Source organism: Pseudochaenichthys georgianus, chromosome 16 (genome assembly GCF_902827115.2).
Source record: "Pseudochaenichthys georgianus chromosome 16, fPseGeo1.2, whole genome shotgun sequence".
NCBI lineage: Eukaryota > Metazoa > Chordata > Actinopteri > Perciformes > Channichthyidae > Pseudochaenichthys > Pseudochaenichthys georgianus.
This window is the reverse complement of record NC_047518.2, coordinates 17,196,801-17,213,525: the sequence shown is the minus strand read 5'-3', so window position 1 is coordinate 17,213,525 and position 16,725 is coordinate 17,196,801. Positions and strand designations below refer to the sequence as shown.

Sequence of the window (16,725 nt, the reverse complement as noted above, 5' to 3'; positions counted from 1 at the left end):
TCCTCTACACTACTGTACCTACAGCGCGCCTGTCTGCTCGCTCGCAGCTCTGTCCACATTCCCTCTCGCACGCACGCACGCACGCACACACAGACAGTAGAATCTCACAAGAAACAGGGGCACCCATCTCTGTCACCCAGTGCCGACAGGCAGAGGTCAGCAGAGCTCAGGCACTAAAGCTACTTCGAGGAGGAAGGTTAGCTCATAGGCAGCCACTATCACTGACATGGTGAGGACAGACATAAGGCTTTAGGCGTAACATTCAAATGTATAAATTGTATTCTTACTTAGCTTACCCTAATTGAAGTCTCATATTTAAGTGACAAAACAGGTCGTTGCCCTCTGAATGCACCCTCTGATCACAAGCTTTATCAGCAGTATCCTAAGAATTATGTCAATATTGGACCATTCTGTAAGTGGTGTGCCGTATATATTGCAATGGGTGGCTGTAGTTCAAGGGTTGAATGGGCGTCTACCAATTGGAGGCTCAATGGTTCAAACTCCAGCCCCTGCAGCCAATGTTTTCCAATTCCGTAGGGCAAGATACTTGCTCCCATAGGCATGTTAACAGAAGAGTATTCTTAATTTAATTTGAGATAAAAGCAATAAACCCTAACCCTAAATGAGATGTAAAGGTCATGCGTTGCATTAGGCTTGGGCCTTTATGGTAACAAATGTAACAAATTGTCTTGTAACTTAAATCTAACTCACAGTATTGGAATGTCTGATAATTAAATGACAAATCAGGTCATTGCCCTCTGAAGGCAGACATGTTTTCTGACCTGGGGCCTGGAGACTAGTTTCTTTATTCTGGCCATTCTCAAAGTGGTGTGCCTTATACAGTATATGGGCAATTGTGGCTCAGGGGCTAAATGGGCATCTACCAACTGGAGGATACATGGTTGAAAGCCCCTGCAGTCAACGTGTCAACATGTCATAGGGCAAGATACTTGAGATCACATGTTCTCATAGGCTTGTATGTATACAGTAGAGAAGTGTATGCATTTATTATTTTTAGATAAAAGCATTAAACCCTAAACCTAAATGACATTTATTGGACATGTGCCGCATCATACTTTCATACAGGAGATGCCGTTTGAAAACCCTAACCATAACCGTCCTTTACCTAAAACCACGAGTGTGTCTACCCATAAGCATACCATAGCCTGAACCGAGCATTGTATTGGGCTAACCATAACCATAGTTTATTGCACCGATCCACCCAAATCAGCGTATTGGTCGTTTCTGATCACCGATGTAGTACTAAGGTTCTCTTTTACCAAATTAAGAACCGTCTTAAAACCTCAGGTCTTTGCGTTCTTAGATGCTTAAACCTGGCAACCTGAACCAACTAATTGTCAAAAACCAACCTTGATTTAAACTTTTCTTTTTAGTATCTCCATATGATTCAAACTCAAGATGAAACATGCTTTAGCTTTGCCTCTTGCATGATTATTCACACGTTTACAAATGTTCAAAGTGTTACAACTAAACCGTTAAAGCTAATTGTGGAACCCGCCTCATGCATCCCTGTGTCCTTACCCATGGCATTGGACTTTGAGGGCCAGAACAGCTTAGATCGCTGCGCAGATAGCATGATAAAACAACCCACAGATAAGGTACTAATGCTAGAGGTGGCTCGCAGTTGTGTTCCTCCGTGCGCCGCAATGAGAAAAGAGAATCGGTGATATCATACTGATACGGCACGCTAAAGACTATGGGGCTATGTGGGTTTCTCCCCCCACGCAGGTGGATGTACAATCAATAAAATGGATTAGCTGCAAAGGTATGTATAAAGGTTATCGGCCAGTTCTCCTGCATGAACACACTGGCGACCCCACAAAACAATTTCGTAATGTGTCGAGTTATTTCTTCAGAGAAAATCTGATTAGGTTTTGCCCAGACTAAAAATGGATTTGCAGGGGTGTACATTACCAAAGGAAAAATTGCTCCTGCTATGCGAGACGCTATAAGAATGGAATTGTTTTAACTCTATTCTCTCTCGGGTATCATGGTAGCAGTCAGGGTTGTATGTTTTTCTTCTACTGCCATGTCCTTTCTTCCTCCACAGTTCCCCAGAGTATGATCATCTCCTCTCTCCCTCAGTGCATCAGCGTTTCACCTAGACTCACTTTCACTTGTTTAGTTACACTCGCCGCAGTCCTGTGTCAACCCTCAGAGAGACTTTAGCCGTGTGGTTTTCCATCACGCTGACTGACGATCTAAACACCCCTCCACCCCAGTGATTCCTCTATCGCTCTGCCTCCATCTCTCCTTCTTGCTCACTCTCTCACACACACACACACACACACACACACACACACACACACACACACACACACACACACACACACACACACACACACACACACACACACACACACACACACACACACACACACACACACACACACACACACACACACACACACACACACACACACACACACACACACACACACTTCTAAAAAATATCTCTGTGGATGTGCAGAAAGGCCCCTCTCTCCAGCTCTTAGCTTTTGTCTCTGATTATCCCTGCACACACACGACCCCCTACATCCTCTCCACACACTCTTCTCAACCTGCTCCAGGATCTTGTGTGTGTATATGTGTGTGTGTATGGGGGGGGGGGGGGTTGACTCTGACCAATGGCATCCAACAGCAGGGCTTTATCCTGAAGCACACTGACAATGCTTTTCACACCTACTTACCACAGCAGCAGAGATGGGGGCGGTGGGCTGCATCATACCCAGGCCTTAAAAGCAAGGCTAAGGGCTTTTAGAAGACACACAGAATGGACTCTTTAATTACTTACTCAAGATCCTGCAGTAGATAAAAAAACCTAGCAGAAGCTTATTTTAATATCCGCAGAATTTTTCAATGAATATAAAAACGGTCATTGATTATGCCGTTAAGGCAGGGGGAAGTTAAGAAGGGAAATATAAAGTACATATAATCACATTAACTTGCAGTGATTAATGTAATAAAATGTGATCTTCTCTCCCCATCTGTACTGAACACATTCAGTACTGTGGAGACATGCTCCAAATATTAAGAAGCCGCTCCTCAAAATCCACTTAAGTAGTAAGTTCTGTGTTTGAAGAAATCTGCAGAAGCAATGCAGATATAATGTTCTTCTACAGTACAAGACAAAACAAGACAATCACCCATATTGGCTTTTGATGCCTGTGCACGTTGTATGATATCTTGTGAAAATCTATTCCTTCTTTTTCATACGTTATGCTACAAATGTCCAGCAACACGTGTCAATTTTAGCTTGGTGAATGAATGCTACATTTCCAAAATAACTTCTGTCTTCACAGGAAACAACTTGCTTAGGTTTATACGGTGGCCGACAAGTGCAACCGCGCTACAACGCCGCAACACATTTCCATTAGGAGAAACATGCTGCAGCTTCAAAAATGATACACAAGCGTTTTGTATTTGCAGCGTTTTACTCATGCATCGCTTTCAGTAAACACTGTGCATGTTTTGTCAAGTTGGTGACGATGTTTCATTATTTCACATCGGCCACCGTAGGTTTAGGCAACACAACTACCTGGTTAGATGTATTTAAAAGATCTAGGGAAAATACATAAGAAGCTAAATCAAAAGTCAGACAAGACAACGTGTGGTTAATATGTTACACTTCCTGGTTCACAAATACATTGAATTCCATACAATTGATGATACACAAATCACAGTGCAGTATAGCCTCGAACAGGACATGAAAGCAACCTGAATATTTACATTGAAAGTGACTATATGTGGGCCTTCACTCCCAGACCCACATTAGGCCTTCCTGCTTGATCAATACCGAAGCATTCCACATCATTGATTATACAATTATGGAGAAGTGAAATCTGTGACACGCTCTCATGTCGAAGCATTAACCAATAGAGCCGGCAGTGGAGACTGAGAGGAGGGAAGAAGCGTCCTCTTCACTCACAGTTTCTTTTTTCTCCTTCTTCTTCTCCTTTTTTTTTTTAAACGTGCTGCTTAAAGCGAGCTCCGTGTAGTCCAGGTACTTCACTCAGATGATTATAATGCCACGAGGGTGCAATACATCACTCTTATTAGCCACACTGGAGCACAATGGTATCATAATTAATGGTCGCAGCAGGATTGAACGCTGCCCTGACATGGAAAAGTGGGCCTACTTAAGCTCTACAAGGCATTTAAATATGCAGAGTGAATGGCACAGCCCAAACCCTCCTGCTCTAAGGACAGCCCACGCTCATTAGCCTGACACCTTCCGTGGCATTGATACAAGGACGGGCGGCTATACTCACAACACCAAGCACATACTCGAAAAATATGCATGGAACAACAGCTTCTAAATACAAGGTGGAAAAATCCTCATCAGTGCTCATCACTCCTTTTATGTTTTCCTCCCCGCATTGTGGTTTTTGTCTTAAGGCTTAGTCCACGCTGAAAGCAGATGGACATGTATGTGTCAGCAGCCATTATTCAAATGTTTGGTAATGGCGCCCGGTCTGTGCTCGCATGTGTTCGCAGTGAATGTGGCAGAGTGGGGTGTCTGGTGCCTGTGCTATATAGTGTCTAGCACGGGGAAAGTGGCTGCGCGGCGGGAGAACAATGCACATAAAAGGCTGTCGGAGGAAGCGTCTGGAGCTGACGTCTTTCACATGGCTCTGAATGGAGCAGCAGCACAAGTGTGTGTGTGTGTGTGTGTTAAATGCTTATGAGTGAGACGGCACAAGAAAAAAAAAAAGGGGAGGAAACGCCCTCTTGGATATGTTTGAGGACAGAGAAATAAGAGTGTCTTGAAATGATTGCATGTGCATGAATGCTCCTAAATACATGTGTGGGATGCTTAAGTCTTCTCAGATTGCCGTATGATTTGGATTTCGCTGTCCTTAACCCACCACGCGCTCTATCCCTCCTCCTCGGCTATGCATAAACCCATCTTTGTAACTTCGGCACAATTGCTAATGTGGAATCTTCAGCAAAAGACACGCTGCCAAACGCCTAAAACCCGCCGCTCGTCTGCACCCGGCTCACTCCAGCCTGACCGTACTGGAGTTATCGCGTGGCTCAGTGCAATCAATTATTGTTGCAGTGGAATCATTAATAATTTCCTAATGAAAACGATTCTGTTGATCTGTTGTCTTTTAATTAAACATAATTAGTCGGCTGCTCGGAGCTGTGGTGGGGACTCCTTTAGGGTACAATTTTGTTTTAATACACTGATAATGAAATTTTTACATTGTGTCAGTTGTTTAGTTATTATTCAGTCACACTATTTCGCTATGTTCCCAGATAACAGATAATAACCCCTCGCACCTCCTATTCACCGCAGTCATTTTGAAAGAGGAGGGTTAAAATGAACAATTACATTTTGAACTGTAAGAGTCCTCTCCTCTCGCTGTTTCATGCCTTTACGGTTTCATTTCTAGTGGGAAAAACACTCAAAATGTCTTTGGGAGCTAATTGTAATCTGGTTTTATTATTATTATTATTATTATTATTTTAAAAAGAGTCAAATAGATACTACATCTGTCCATGTAGGTCATGCTAGTTCATGCTATGCCTCAGAGGTCTGGAGCTCTGGAGCAGTGGAAGGAGGTATAAAAAAAGGATCTGATTGTGAGGACTTAGAGAATATGAAATAGTACAAAGACACAGCGACTTGGCTAATTCGGCACAGTCCGGGCTTATGTAAAAACGGCCTAGTTACATTGGTCAATTTCTGCACGAACAATGGGCTAAGTTGCTCTGGAGACTTATTGGACATGCTGTATCTGAATGTGGTCTGGCTTAAGAGGCTTACAGTTGAAAAGTTTAGGTGACCTCTGAATAATGCCACATAATGTAGTCACATTCACTGTGTATGGTTTCAATGGGCTCTGATATCAGGTGACAATGGGGGTACGCACAATGAGAGCTCGCACTGAGGATGGATGAAGTCATGTATTGTACTTTAGACACTTCAACCGTGCACTCAGATCTGATTGTGTTTGATTCCAGCCAGTTGTACAGTAGAGAGGTTTTATCTGAGGGGAATGTAAAATACTGCAGGAATGTATAATGTCAAAGACAATCATGCTTTGCGTTGGTGGTGGTGGTATTCTGGATGTGTGTTAACTAATCCTATATACAAGATGTACAACGTCAACTAATGAGTAGGGCTGGGCAACATTAATATATCAATATTGTAGTATGACGAGATAACTGTATTTGTAATATTGTAATTGCTTCTTTCTTGACAAACAATAAGAGAAATGTGTGGGAGAGAACCTTTGGGATTTGAGTCACCAGATATATCCTTTAAAAGCTGTTGACTTCCATCACAGGCGCGGTCAAACTTGCTGAAATTATTCAAATCAAGTAGGTCTGCAGCCTTTAAACAAAGACACTGTGGAGCGTTCAACTGGAAGATAGGAGAACACATATCAAAATGGCGCTGAATTTCTTGTTTTTCTGACAAACTGCTCGTACTTTCCAGCTTCCTTGTTTATCAATGTGTTGTTGAATTCTCTACAGGTTTCTATCTGTCTTTCTTCCTTCCTTCTCTCTACCTCCACCTCCTCAGTCTCCAGCGTTACTGTAACACATAATTACTCTGCAGACTTGCCGCCTGTTTCTATAACTTCAGGGGTTCAAAGAAGCTGTCGGAGTGTGGAGGAGAGCATTGTGGGAGTTCCAGGTGGATTTCTCGATAATGAGTTAGTGCGGTAGTACAGTTGAGAGTTTTAGTAATGGCTCGCTGCTGAGGCTCTTCCTCTGAGTTTTAATGTAAAACAAACAGGGCCGTGCTGGCAGCCTGGGAAAAACAGATACTGCACTTTTCCACTTCCTCTTCGGGGCTACTCATTTTAAGAATTAAAAGAAGAGTTTATAGTCATGAAACGGCGCTGTGCATCCTAAATTGGGATATTTAAATACCTCTCTGGGGCTTCTCATTTCTATAAATGGCTATAATGTGCAATACTTTCTGGATGAAATGACTCAGAACAGATTATCAGGAGGAGATGGGTTCTCTGGTAGGTTTGTAGGATCCCAAAAATAGGTAAGGAATTTATATTTGACACTGTAGGGTTAGCTTGATGACCAGAGGCGCCCTGTGGGGGCCCTGAGCACACCTCCTTGCTGCTTGTTACACACTCCACCGCATGTATTATACATAACAGCCTCCTGGAACACGACTCTCAGAGGAATCCGTTTGCTGAATCCTGTCCTCTCCACATATTTCTCCCTGAATGACAAGTGTCGGGGATTGTGCAGACATGTAATGCAGAAATCACAGACAGAACACCCCAACAGTCAGCTACAGCCACTCAAACCAATCACCAGTCCTTACTTAGAGATACTCCCCCATAGATTCACTCTGGCGTCCATCCAAAGAGAGCTGCCACTATCTTTGCAGGCAGCCATAAAGAAGACCGGTGAAAGGTAAGCCGAAGCATATTCTGCGAGCATACTGTGTATTGAGATATTCACAGTTTTCCATAAGTAACGCATCTCAGGGAGCAATGAAGCGGCCTGCAGCACTGGGGTGAAGATATAAACAATCTGGGCTGAAGCTCCGAGAGGCGGGGAGAAAGTTTTCTGTCGGACTCTGAGGAGCTTTTGCCGGTGTCGACACGATAAACACAACTCAAGCGCCGCTTCAAAGCGGAAGTGGAATTGAATTTGACAAAGATTTGATATTTGCAGCAGACTCAATTTCAATTTCAATGTCACCTCCAGAGGGGGCCCACACATGCAGATCGTAATGTTTCAAAGGGCGCTGAGGAAGAATGAATGGAGTGAATCATTGTGGACGCGAGAGTCAAGCGGCTGAACAGCATCAAACGCTTTCTGAACTTACTCCAAGTCCACCTGAAATGGGGAAAAAAGTTGCCAAATGCTAAAATGTTGAAAAATGTGGGATATAGCGCAGAGAAAAAACGAGCACCAAACCAATTTATCCAAAGCTTTGTGGTGAAGTTGCTACAACGCTGAGTCAAGTGTGGACTCACACAGTCTCACTCTTTCCCCCTGGTTGTATCATCATGTATTACATTTTTTACATTAATTGTAGCATTCATTTTAAAGGGGCTCGATTATGCTCATGTTTGTATGTTGTGCCTCTGCTGTGACGTGTTTCCACTTTAACGTTCAAAAAACCTCTTTTAACCCTCTGTCTGAAACCAGAGCTCAGTCTGCTCTAATTAGTTAGCAGGTCGACTGTTTTGTGATTGGTCCACCACTTAGGGATTTCCCGCCACTTAGCCTATCACCAACAATGTGTCGGAGCGCGAGCCAATAGAAGCGCAAGTGTTACATAGTGATGTTATAATGTTTAAGAATGATTTTAGCCTCTGCAGACCTTTGAAATGTAACACACTATAGGAAATGAAATCCCCTAAAGACATACCAGGGCCCCTTTAAAGTTAAAAGTTGTATTGGGGAGAGAAATCAATAAAGGACTCCAAAATATATTCTATTACTATAGACAAATGAACAGAAATCAATTGTGTTGAATGTGTACTATACATTTTTTCTGCTTAGCAACTATGAGATGACAAGAGATATTAAACTTCTACTACGAGATTTCAATTAGATTAATTCTTCTTTGTATGCGTGCGAAGATCCTTGTGGGGGATTTACTGTAATGAACTTATGCAGTACAACACAGAACAACTCTCACAAGGGGACGTCTGGAGATGTTACTGTGAATAATTGAATAAGGTCAAACTGAAAGTGACAAACAAAGGAGCTGCCAGTGATATGCAGTCGAGGTGATGACGCTGCATGTGATGCTATCTCCGGCGAATCAAGAGTGGAGGAAATTCTTCTTCTTCTTCTTCAAAAAAAAGAAGAGAAATCCTGTTATTGCCGTTTTTCTTGTCTCATACAGTCCGTGTGTGAGCAGGAAGATTAGAAGATTTTAAAGAAGTGCATAATCTTCTTTCACAGCTTATCAAAACTTTAATGATTTGGTGATAAAGAGCACAAAGTTAAGTAGCCGGTTAAGAGGATAACTCCCCAGTGCAGTCTAGTGATTAGTAGATGAGAATTGGGAGACTGAAAATCCGGGGTTGCAAATCCCACTCCTGCCACTTATTCACTTTGAGGGAGAAGAAGCTCCATTTCAGCTTTGGGGGGGTATTGTCACGGGGTAATCATTTTTTGAAAAGTGATAAATGGAGCCCCTTTTTTTCCTTCAGCCTTTTTGGAATCCAAAACACATCTTTATTTATTTTGCTGTGTCTCTTTGGTTAACACCCGTCAAGACCCAATTATAGCTGCAGAAGCCTTGTGCTTTCATGGGAAGTGAAGCTACACACACTGCAGTGGCAGGGCTGTGTGCATCTCTGCAATCTGCAACAGACCTCTCCAGATCCATGTTGGGCCATCTTTTAATGAGGGTTTGCCGGACACAATGCGGCAGATTGAGGAGTTTATCGTAATGACAGCGGGTCATAGTGCTTTAAGGCTGAAGGCTGGATAAACAACACGGATTTTCCTGACAGATATGATGATATTCCCTTCCACTTATTTACATAAATCCATTCCTGAATGTCTGATTTATGAAAGATGTACAGATAAAGCCCTGCTGAATTAGCGAGGGAACAAATGAAGCGAGCCCATCTCCACAACTTTGCTATCTGCACCGAGATAGGGATTCACTTAGTATAAAGGAGAAGGGAAAAAAGGGGGGCATTAATTACCTTGTGAAATCTAAAGACCATTAACTTTGTGTGTCAAGTGATGTTTCTCAGTTCCTAATCAGAGTTTTAGTGATATAAATTGCTATTTGGAGTAAAACATATATGGTGTGAGGCTTTTCTGTGTGTCCTTGCAGCTCTAATTATTTGTGTGTGACTTTGAGAAGCAAAAGGAGAAAGTAAAAAGGGAGACAGATGGAGAGAGTGGAGAGGATGTCTTTGCTGCCGTGGCGTGGTGTGTTGCGCCGCCGAGAGATAACAGGACGCCGCCGCTTGCTTACCTTTGCAGTACACCACACAGTTGTTTTTGTTGTCTTCCGCTCCCTGCCAAGTCACATCCAGCATCCACCTGGGGCCGGCGCTCAGCACCACCGGGACCGTGCTCTTCGTCTTCTGGACGGGGACAGATAACACACACAAATCATTTGCTTATTCTGGTGATTAAAGAAACATTAATAACCACCGAGTTACGCTCTTCCAGGCTCTGAATGGCCACAAACAGACAATTTCAGGAAGTATACACCATGCATCGCCTTTTTGTGTGTGTGTGTGTGTGTGTGTGTGTGTGTGTGTGTGTGTGTGTGGACAAACAGGTGTATCAAAGAGGAGGAATAACAATCCAGGATTTATTCATCATGAGATCTCTTAGATTAACTTCTTATTATTATCCTGAAAAAAGTCACAGATCATTCTCTCATTTTGGTCATTAATACCCACTGAGTCTTCCAGGCTCTGAATGGCCATACACAGACACGTTCAGGAAGTATACACCACGCAACCCAAGTCCCCCCTTTTCCTTTTGAGAACCAAAGGTTTTGAGAGAGTGTGTGTGCTGTTCAGTGGTAACATGGTGACAAACGGGTATATCAAGGACGAAACCCATCACGAGATCTCCTAGATCAACTTCTAAGGTGTCTGGGAATTATGAAAAAAGGAAAGAAAGAAGGAAGAAAAAGCTGGTGACTTTCAGAGAGAGGGAAGCGAGTGTTCAGCGGTGAACTTTGGGCACATTGTGCCTTGCTATCGCCGGGATCTCACTATTTCCTGAAACAAGCAGGGAAGAATTTAAAGAATCAGTATCCATTTCAAAGGCCGATTGAGGTTAGGGTTTTTATAATATGCCGAGAAAAATTATTCTGAATGTGTAAGGTCATTTTTCTTCTTGGTCAGAGGTCAAACGTGGTGTTTTATCCCCTTCGGAAAGGAACACAATAAAAGAGGGAGATACAGTGCCAGGTCCAGCACAATAAACTCACATGCTGCAGTGTCACAGAATGGCTTGCTCTATTCGTGGTTTTATTTTGGTGTTGCAACCTGGTGATGTTTGGGGGCTGGTGGGTACATATTACTCAAAGGCAAAATGTCAGTATTTCAAGGCCATTACTTTTGAACCCCGGGGCCCTCCTTCATTAGGGTGTTACAGAAATAGTTTAGCTGCGAGAAAATGGGTTGGGGTGCAATCTTTATTTCTTTTTTCCATCTGAGGCAGGCAGCGACAGGACGCTGTCCATCTGCCTAATGCAACAGAAAAATACCAGCCCTCTCTGGCGCGTTTCACTTATTTCTCCCCCGCAAAAGGCAACAACCTTCAAGGATAAATGCAAATGTCACTTGAGCATGTTAAAGGTCTGAATTGGCACAGATATGCACAAGAGATGAGCACTGTGCTCAGGCAGTGCCTCCTCCTCCTCCTCCTCCTGCAGCCCATTTCTCTTTTTCATGAACTCTATCTGGTCTATGGCTGGAGGACTTAATTTTTTGTGCATTATTTACAAAAACATCTCCGTGAGATAGCAATCTGTTTTGATGTTGTGTGCAAATGAAGGCAACACATGCAGACGCTAAATCAGGACAGATTTCTACACACAAATATCTATATCTATACATAGCAGTGCACATTGGCAAGCGTCGCTGCCAAACTGATCAAACACAGACAGTAAATTGTGTCTGTTGATATTCTTATTCCTTCTCCTGGCATCTTCTTATCCCGCCCTGGCAGCAGATGAGACGGAGAGGGGACCTCTGTAATTTAAGTCATCCTCCATTTCACATTTCAAATTAGCCTCACAATAAAGTCTTCTATCTGGCTAACCTGAAAATCTCACACCCCTGTCAAAGGAGCAGAGCAGACCGGGCCGATTGTTGCTAGGACGACTATCTGAAATGGGAATCAGATTAACCCTTCCTTAGATCTGCAGACTGGAGCCATCTCTTATTCAGCAGCGAGAGGCCTCTCCGCCGTCCCTCTGAGCCTCTGGGAATTCATGATATTCCAGCTGCTCTTAATGTAGCCGACAGGGACAAAACACCACATTAACCACACATCTTCCCATTGTTAGAGTGTGTTAGAAATCATTACAGCAATCACAATTGTTCCTTTGCTGAGAAAGAAACTTTTAAAAATGCATATTATGTATTATTTTGATGTAATTGTTAATAGTTTTTGTTGTTGTGAACAACAGCAACAACCCATGACAGCGCCTCAGTGCAGCAGATTTACATAATGCATCGATCATGACAATGGTGGCCTATGTGCTTTGTCAGAATGCTGCATGTACCAGACGTCACTCAGACAAAGAAATGCAGAGAGCACACAACATATTAGGGATTAAGACACAGAGTGGCATCAGTGCAGGGGGGGGGGCTCTGCGAATGCAAATGGCAACGTTTGTACAACCGGATCAGTTGGCCTAAGTGGCCGCGGCCAGGAGAAATGCAGACTGACAGGCAGAACATTTATTTCCCTGCAGCGGGGAGGATACAGACTCCTCTTCACGAGGAGCAGGGGGATGTGACGTATGGAAGCTCTTTCCTGCCTCACACAGTACTGAGAGCCAGTTTGTCAAATATGCTGACCCCTATTGGATGTTAAATATGCCACAAATCTGAGCACATGTCTGAATAACACTGAATATATTCCTGAATTGAACACATCTTTAGGTATTATGACAGGTATTCAAATAAAGAGATATTAGAAGAAAGACTACTTTTGAATGGGTAAGAAAAAGAACTAAAACATTTTACAATAAAACTTCATGTTACTTACATTAATAAAATATTTTTGTATATTGCCAGTTTTCTGAAATATTATGTTTAAATAATGCAAAGGAGGTTTTATCTAATGTTTAATATAGTACACTTACGACCAGTCACAAAAAGACAACATAAAAAATTAAAACAACATAAATATGTATTTTGGCTGTTTTCTAAGCACTGTTCTGAAGAAGACTTGTTAGGCCACAAACACGAAATACATTTTTTTACCAGTGCAAATATGCAAAGTAGGCATTATCTGCTATATAAATAAAACTTGATTTGATTAATAATTATGGTGACTTTAAGATAAATCTACACACACACACAAAGACAAAGTTGTTAAAAAAAACGTTTCTATTTTGGATGTTTTCTTTCCACCGATCTGAATGAAGACATGTTAAGCAAAACATATCCAGATGTCTCAAAATGGACCAGAGCATGAAAAAGTTGTTTTCCTGTAGTCTCTGGCCTTAGAGAACAAGTATATATGAGTTTAGTTTATAGAGATACAGCGTTTAATATCAGTTTCCACACTATCATCCCTGTCAGAGCCTGTAAAAATACTCCTCTGGCCTTCCTGTCTGTGTACTGTGTTACGGTTTATCCACCCTCTGCCTTCACTCCACTGGTTTCAATACCCTGCCGCTATTTCTATTATTTTTTTCTGAGCTGTGTTACCGATGCTCGTGTAAGAGATACAGTGACCGAAACAGTGTAGTCAGCGAGGAAGTGATTACAAACTGATGCTCCAAATACGCTATAAAATGAAAATCAATATTTCCACAAGTTGCTGCAACATAAAAGATAACCTTCATTGATTTTTCTAGACTTAGACCTCTGTGATAACATCTAATATAAATTTTCAGCCACACGGATTTGGATCAGAGCGGAGCAGAGGCTGAACGATAAGTTCCGCGCACATCTCTCAGAGTTGGATTTTTTCTCCCTCCCCCTTTTCCCTCTTCCAAGGCAGGGCTGTACTATTTATAATTGGCCCTGTGTGAGCAAAAGCTTCTATCAGGAATCTGTTCTAATTTTTATTACTGAGAAGCTAAAGCCTGTTCCAGATAATTTGGAAATTTCAGGGGAATTGTGATAGAGCTGATGGCACAGCCGGACTGACTCCAGAAAGGAGCTAACCTGTAATAGCCTCTGTGGCTGCGCTGATTAAATGTTGCCATAGATGAAAGACCTGCCATCACCGCAATAAATTAACCAATCACACAAATCCCAAGTCGCTACTAATCCCTCCTTGATACCATGATCCGTCTGATCAGCTGAAGGAGGTGAAGAAGAAAGTGGCTTGTGACACTCAGCCTTCCTCTAACTCCCTGCTTCCCGGTGTAAACAGCAAGCTAATGATATCACCGCTGACCATTTCACCACCACTGGCTACTCTTAACCCGCTTCCTGGTCAGGGCAGGTGAAATCGATACGGACCTTGGTGGGAATGATTATTTTCCTCATGGCTTTTTTTCTTCTTCCCCCCACCAAGGTCACTGACTGGCACTGTATCCGTCTTGATCCCACAGCTGCAGGATTTAGACAACTGGGAGATCAAAACCACTCCGTCTGAATATCTCACCACGTTCGTTGGCTTTATATATCACGCTTCCAACATCCACTTGGTATCAAGAAGTGCTATTTTGAGACAAAAACACAATTATTGAATTATGTTACATCTTTTCAATATTGCATTCATTTTGTGTTTCCCAATAAAGCATTCGTTTTGACAATTGATTTACAGAAACCCTAACCCTAATGTGGCATAGTCATTTATTCAACTTTAAAAATAATGTTAAATTAGATTACATGTAAAGTTGAAAGCTTGTTACATACAGTATACAAAGCTTTCTTTTTTCCGTTTTCTTTCTCCACTTGAATTCCATCCCCTCCATTACATTTGACCCCGTGTTAGCATGGTCACAAACAATTTGAAAGCGCCATGTCCTTTCAGATGATACTAGCCGTAAAAAACAAGCTTATGTATTGGGTTATGTCAAGTCTATATGTTCTCTGTTTCTAACATGGGAGTGAGGATAAAGGATTTGTACCTGTTTTACCAGTCACTTTACAGCAGACAGCACACTCACACCTTGATAACGTCCATTGCAATTAGTTGTTCACTGCGATGAAACAAATTGCATGTGGTCAACTGGAAATTTCATTAAGGGAGATTTTCCTCTAGCCCTCGTTATCGCTCTGCGTATTAATATTTTTAGCCTCAAGGATGGATGGGTTGCAAGGGTCTTTTTGTTGAATAAAACAGCCAACCTCACAGTCTCCCACCGCTACCCAAAGCTGTGCATATGCTTAGTGAGGTGCTATTTCACTGCACCCTGAGACAAGATTCTCGGTCAACAACCTACATAAAGTGAGAAACACTCTCATTCCTCAAGTCTGCCTTTGTGTCATTCCCCCTCTCCTAAATGGTCATGGTTACATCTGCTGAAATGAAAAGATACCTCCATTCTGCTTTCATTCCTCTCCCTCCCCCCTTCTCTCTAGGGCTACAGCATCTGCTATTGGGAGACTAAATAACCGAAATATGCAGGAATTGCACACTAATTCCCGTTAGAGATAGATCTTGGCTGGTGCCCTGTCATAAATCAGAGCATTTCGATATGAAATGAGGCAAGCTGCTCTAATCATTTCTGCATTTCAAATTGGATCACTGGCTCAATCGCTTGGCTTTTAAACTGCTTGCCTAAGAGCAAATGTGAGGTGGGAGATAATTCCGCTGAAATCTCTGCCTGCCCTGTGCAGCAGTTAGTTTACTGCTTGAGTGCGAGAAGAGAATGCTTTTTTCTTTCTTCCCCTGGCCCATCTTTTTCTTTTCAACTTTGTTAAATTGACTTTTCATTTTCAAATCGATTAAATTGAGAGCTGTTCCTCCGGAATCTTTAAAGGGACACCCATCACTGTGCGCATGTGCCTTTATTTGGCTGCTGCTATCATGGCGGCGCTTTGGGGAATAAATATTTTCTCATTTAAATCACCTTTTATCCTGCTGACTGGACTGTAAGCATCAAAGTTCATGCGCTGCATTAGCTATTGCTCATTTCACTCCATTGAAATGCTCACTGTGGCTGTATTTATATTGACTATGTGTGGCATGATGACTCCATGCTCAGTAGCTTGTATGAGAAATAAGGCAGCAGACTACTGATTGGTATTGATTAAGGAGCAATGCTAAATGATTGGCTGCACATCCTTAAACATTTATTTGAGTTATTATTTTAAACCAAATCGGCTGCCTATAAAAACAGGGAGGAGAAGAGAGCAAAGCGTTGGTGGGAAAGGGGGGGTACTCCATCCTCTATGCTCCATTCTTCAGGACCTTCAGGCACATTGAGGTGCTCCAACTCTAAAGCCAAACAGTTTAGTGTAAGCTGTACCTGCCCTGAAGACAAGCAACCCCTTTCTCCACCCTGCCTCCTTCCCTTTCCCATATTTGTGTCACCTTTCCTATCTGTTCCCTTCCAATAATTCCCTTTTGCTTTGATATGCTTCCCTTCTCTTTTCCTCTCGTTTCTTATTTCGCCGTCTTCATTTTCTTTTCTGTCCCCATTTTTTATTTCCTCCTCTCGTCTCCTCTCTAATTTTCTTAAATATTTGTACATCACATGCACTTGATTCAGTCGACATGGCATTTCCCTTCCCCAGCCCTTTAGCATCATACACAAATGTCCCCAACTTTCTTTGTACTCATGAATATTTCATTTCACAATGTCTGTTCTGATAGTATACATAATGTCCCTGGAACTATTTGAAGTAAACAAGAGGAAGCTGGATTTGCTTATGCATATTGCTCCAGGACTTACACATATCTTGGAGGTATATATACACACGTGTACTCCTTGTGTTTGGCTTTGGTCAGGGGACAGAACACCCCTGTCGCTTCACTACTCACTGTTTGAATTACTCAACATTTCCCATTTGAATTCAATTGGGGACGACTTGTTTGATCTTTTTGCATGTAAGTTAGGGCCGACTCCCCGAGCAGTGAGGA

At 42.4% G+C, this 16,725-nt stretch overlaps 1 protein-coding gene across 1 annotated transcript in view; it reads right to left on the bottom strand.

Moving 5' to 3' along the window:
- Positions 1 to 16,725, bottom strand: part of zfpm2a (zinc finger protein, FOG family member 2a) — a 127,385-nt gene that overhangs the window by 35,791 nt on the left and 74,869 nt on the right. Inside the window, exon 5 of the mRNA XM_034102132.2 lies at positions 9,959 to 10,070. Within this exon, the coding sequence (XP_033958023.1) occupies positions 9,959 to 10,070 (112 nt within the window). The remainder of the gene's footprint in view (positions 1 to 9,958; positions 10,071 to 16,725) is intronic.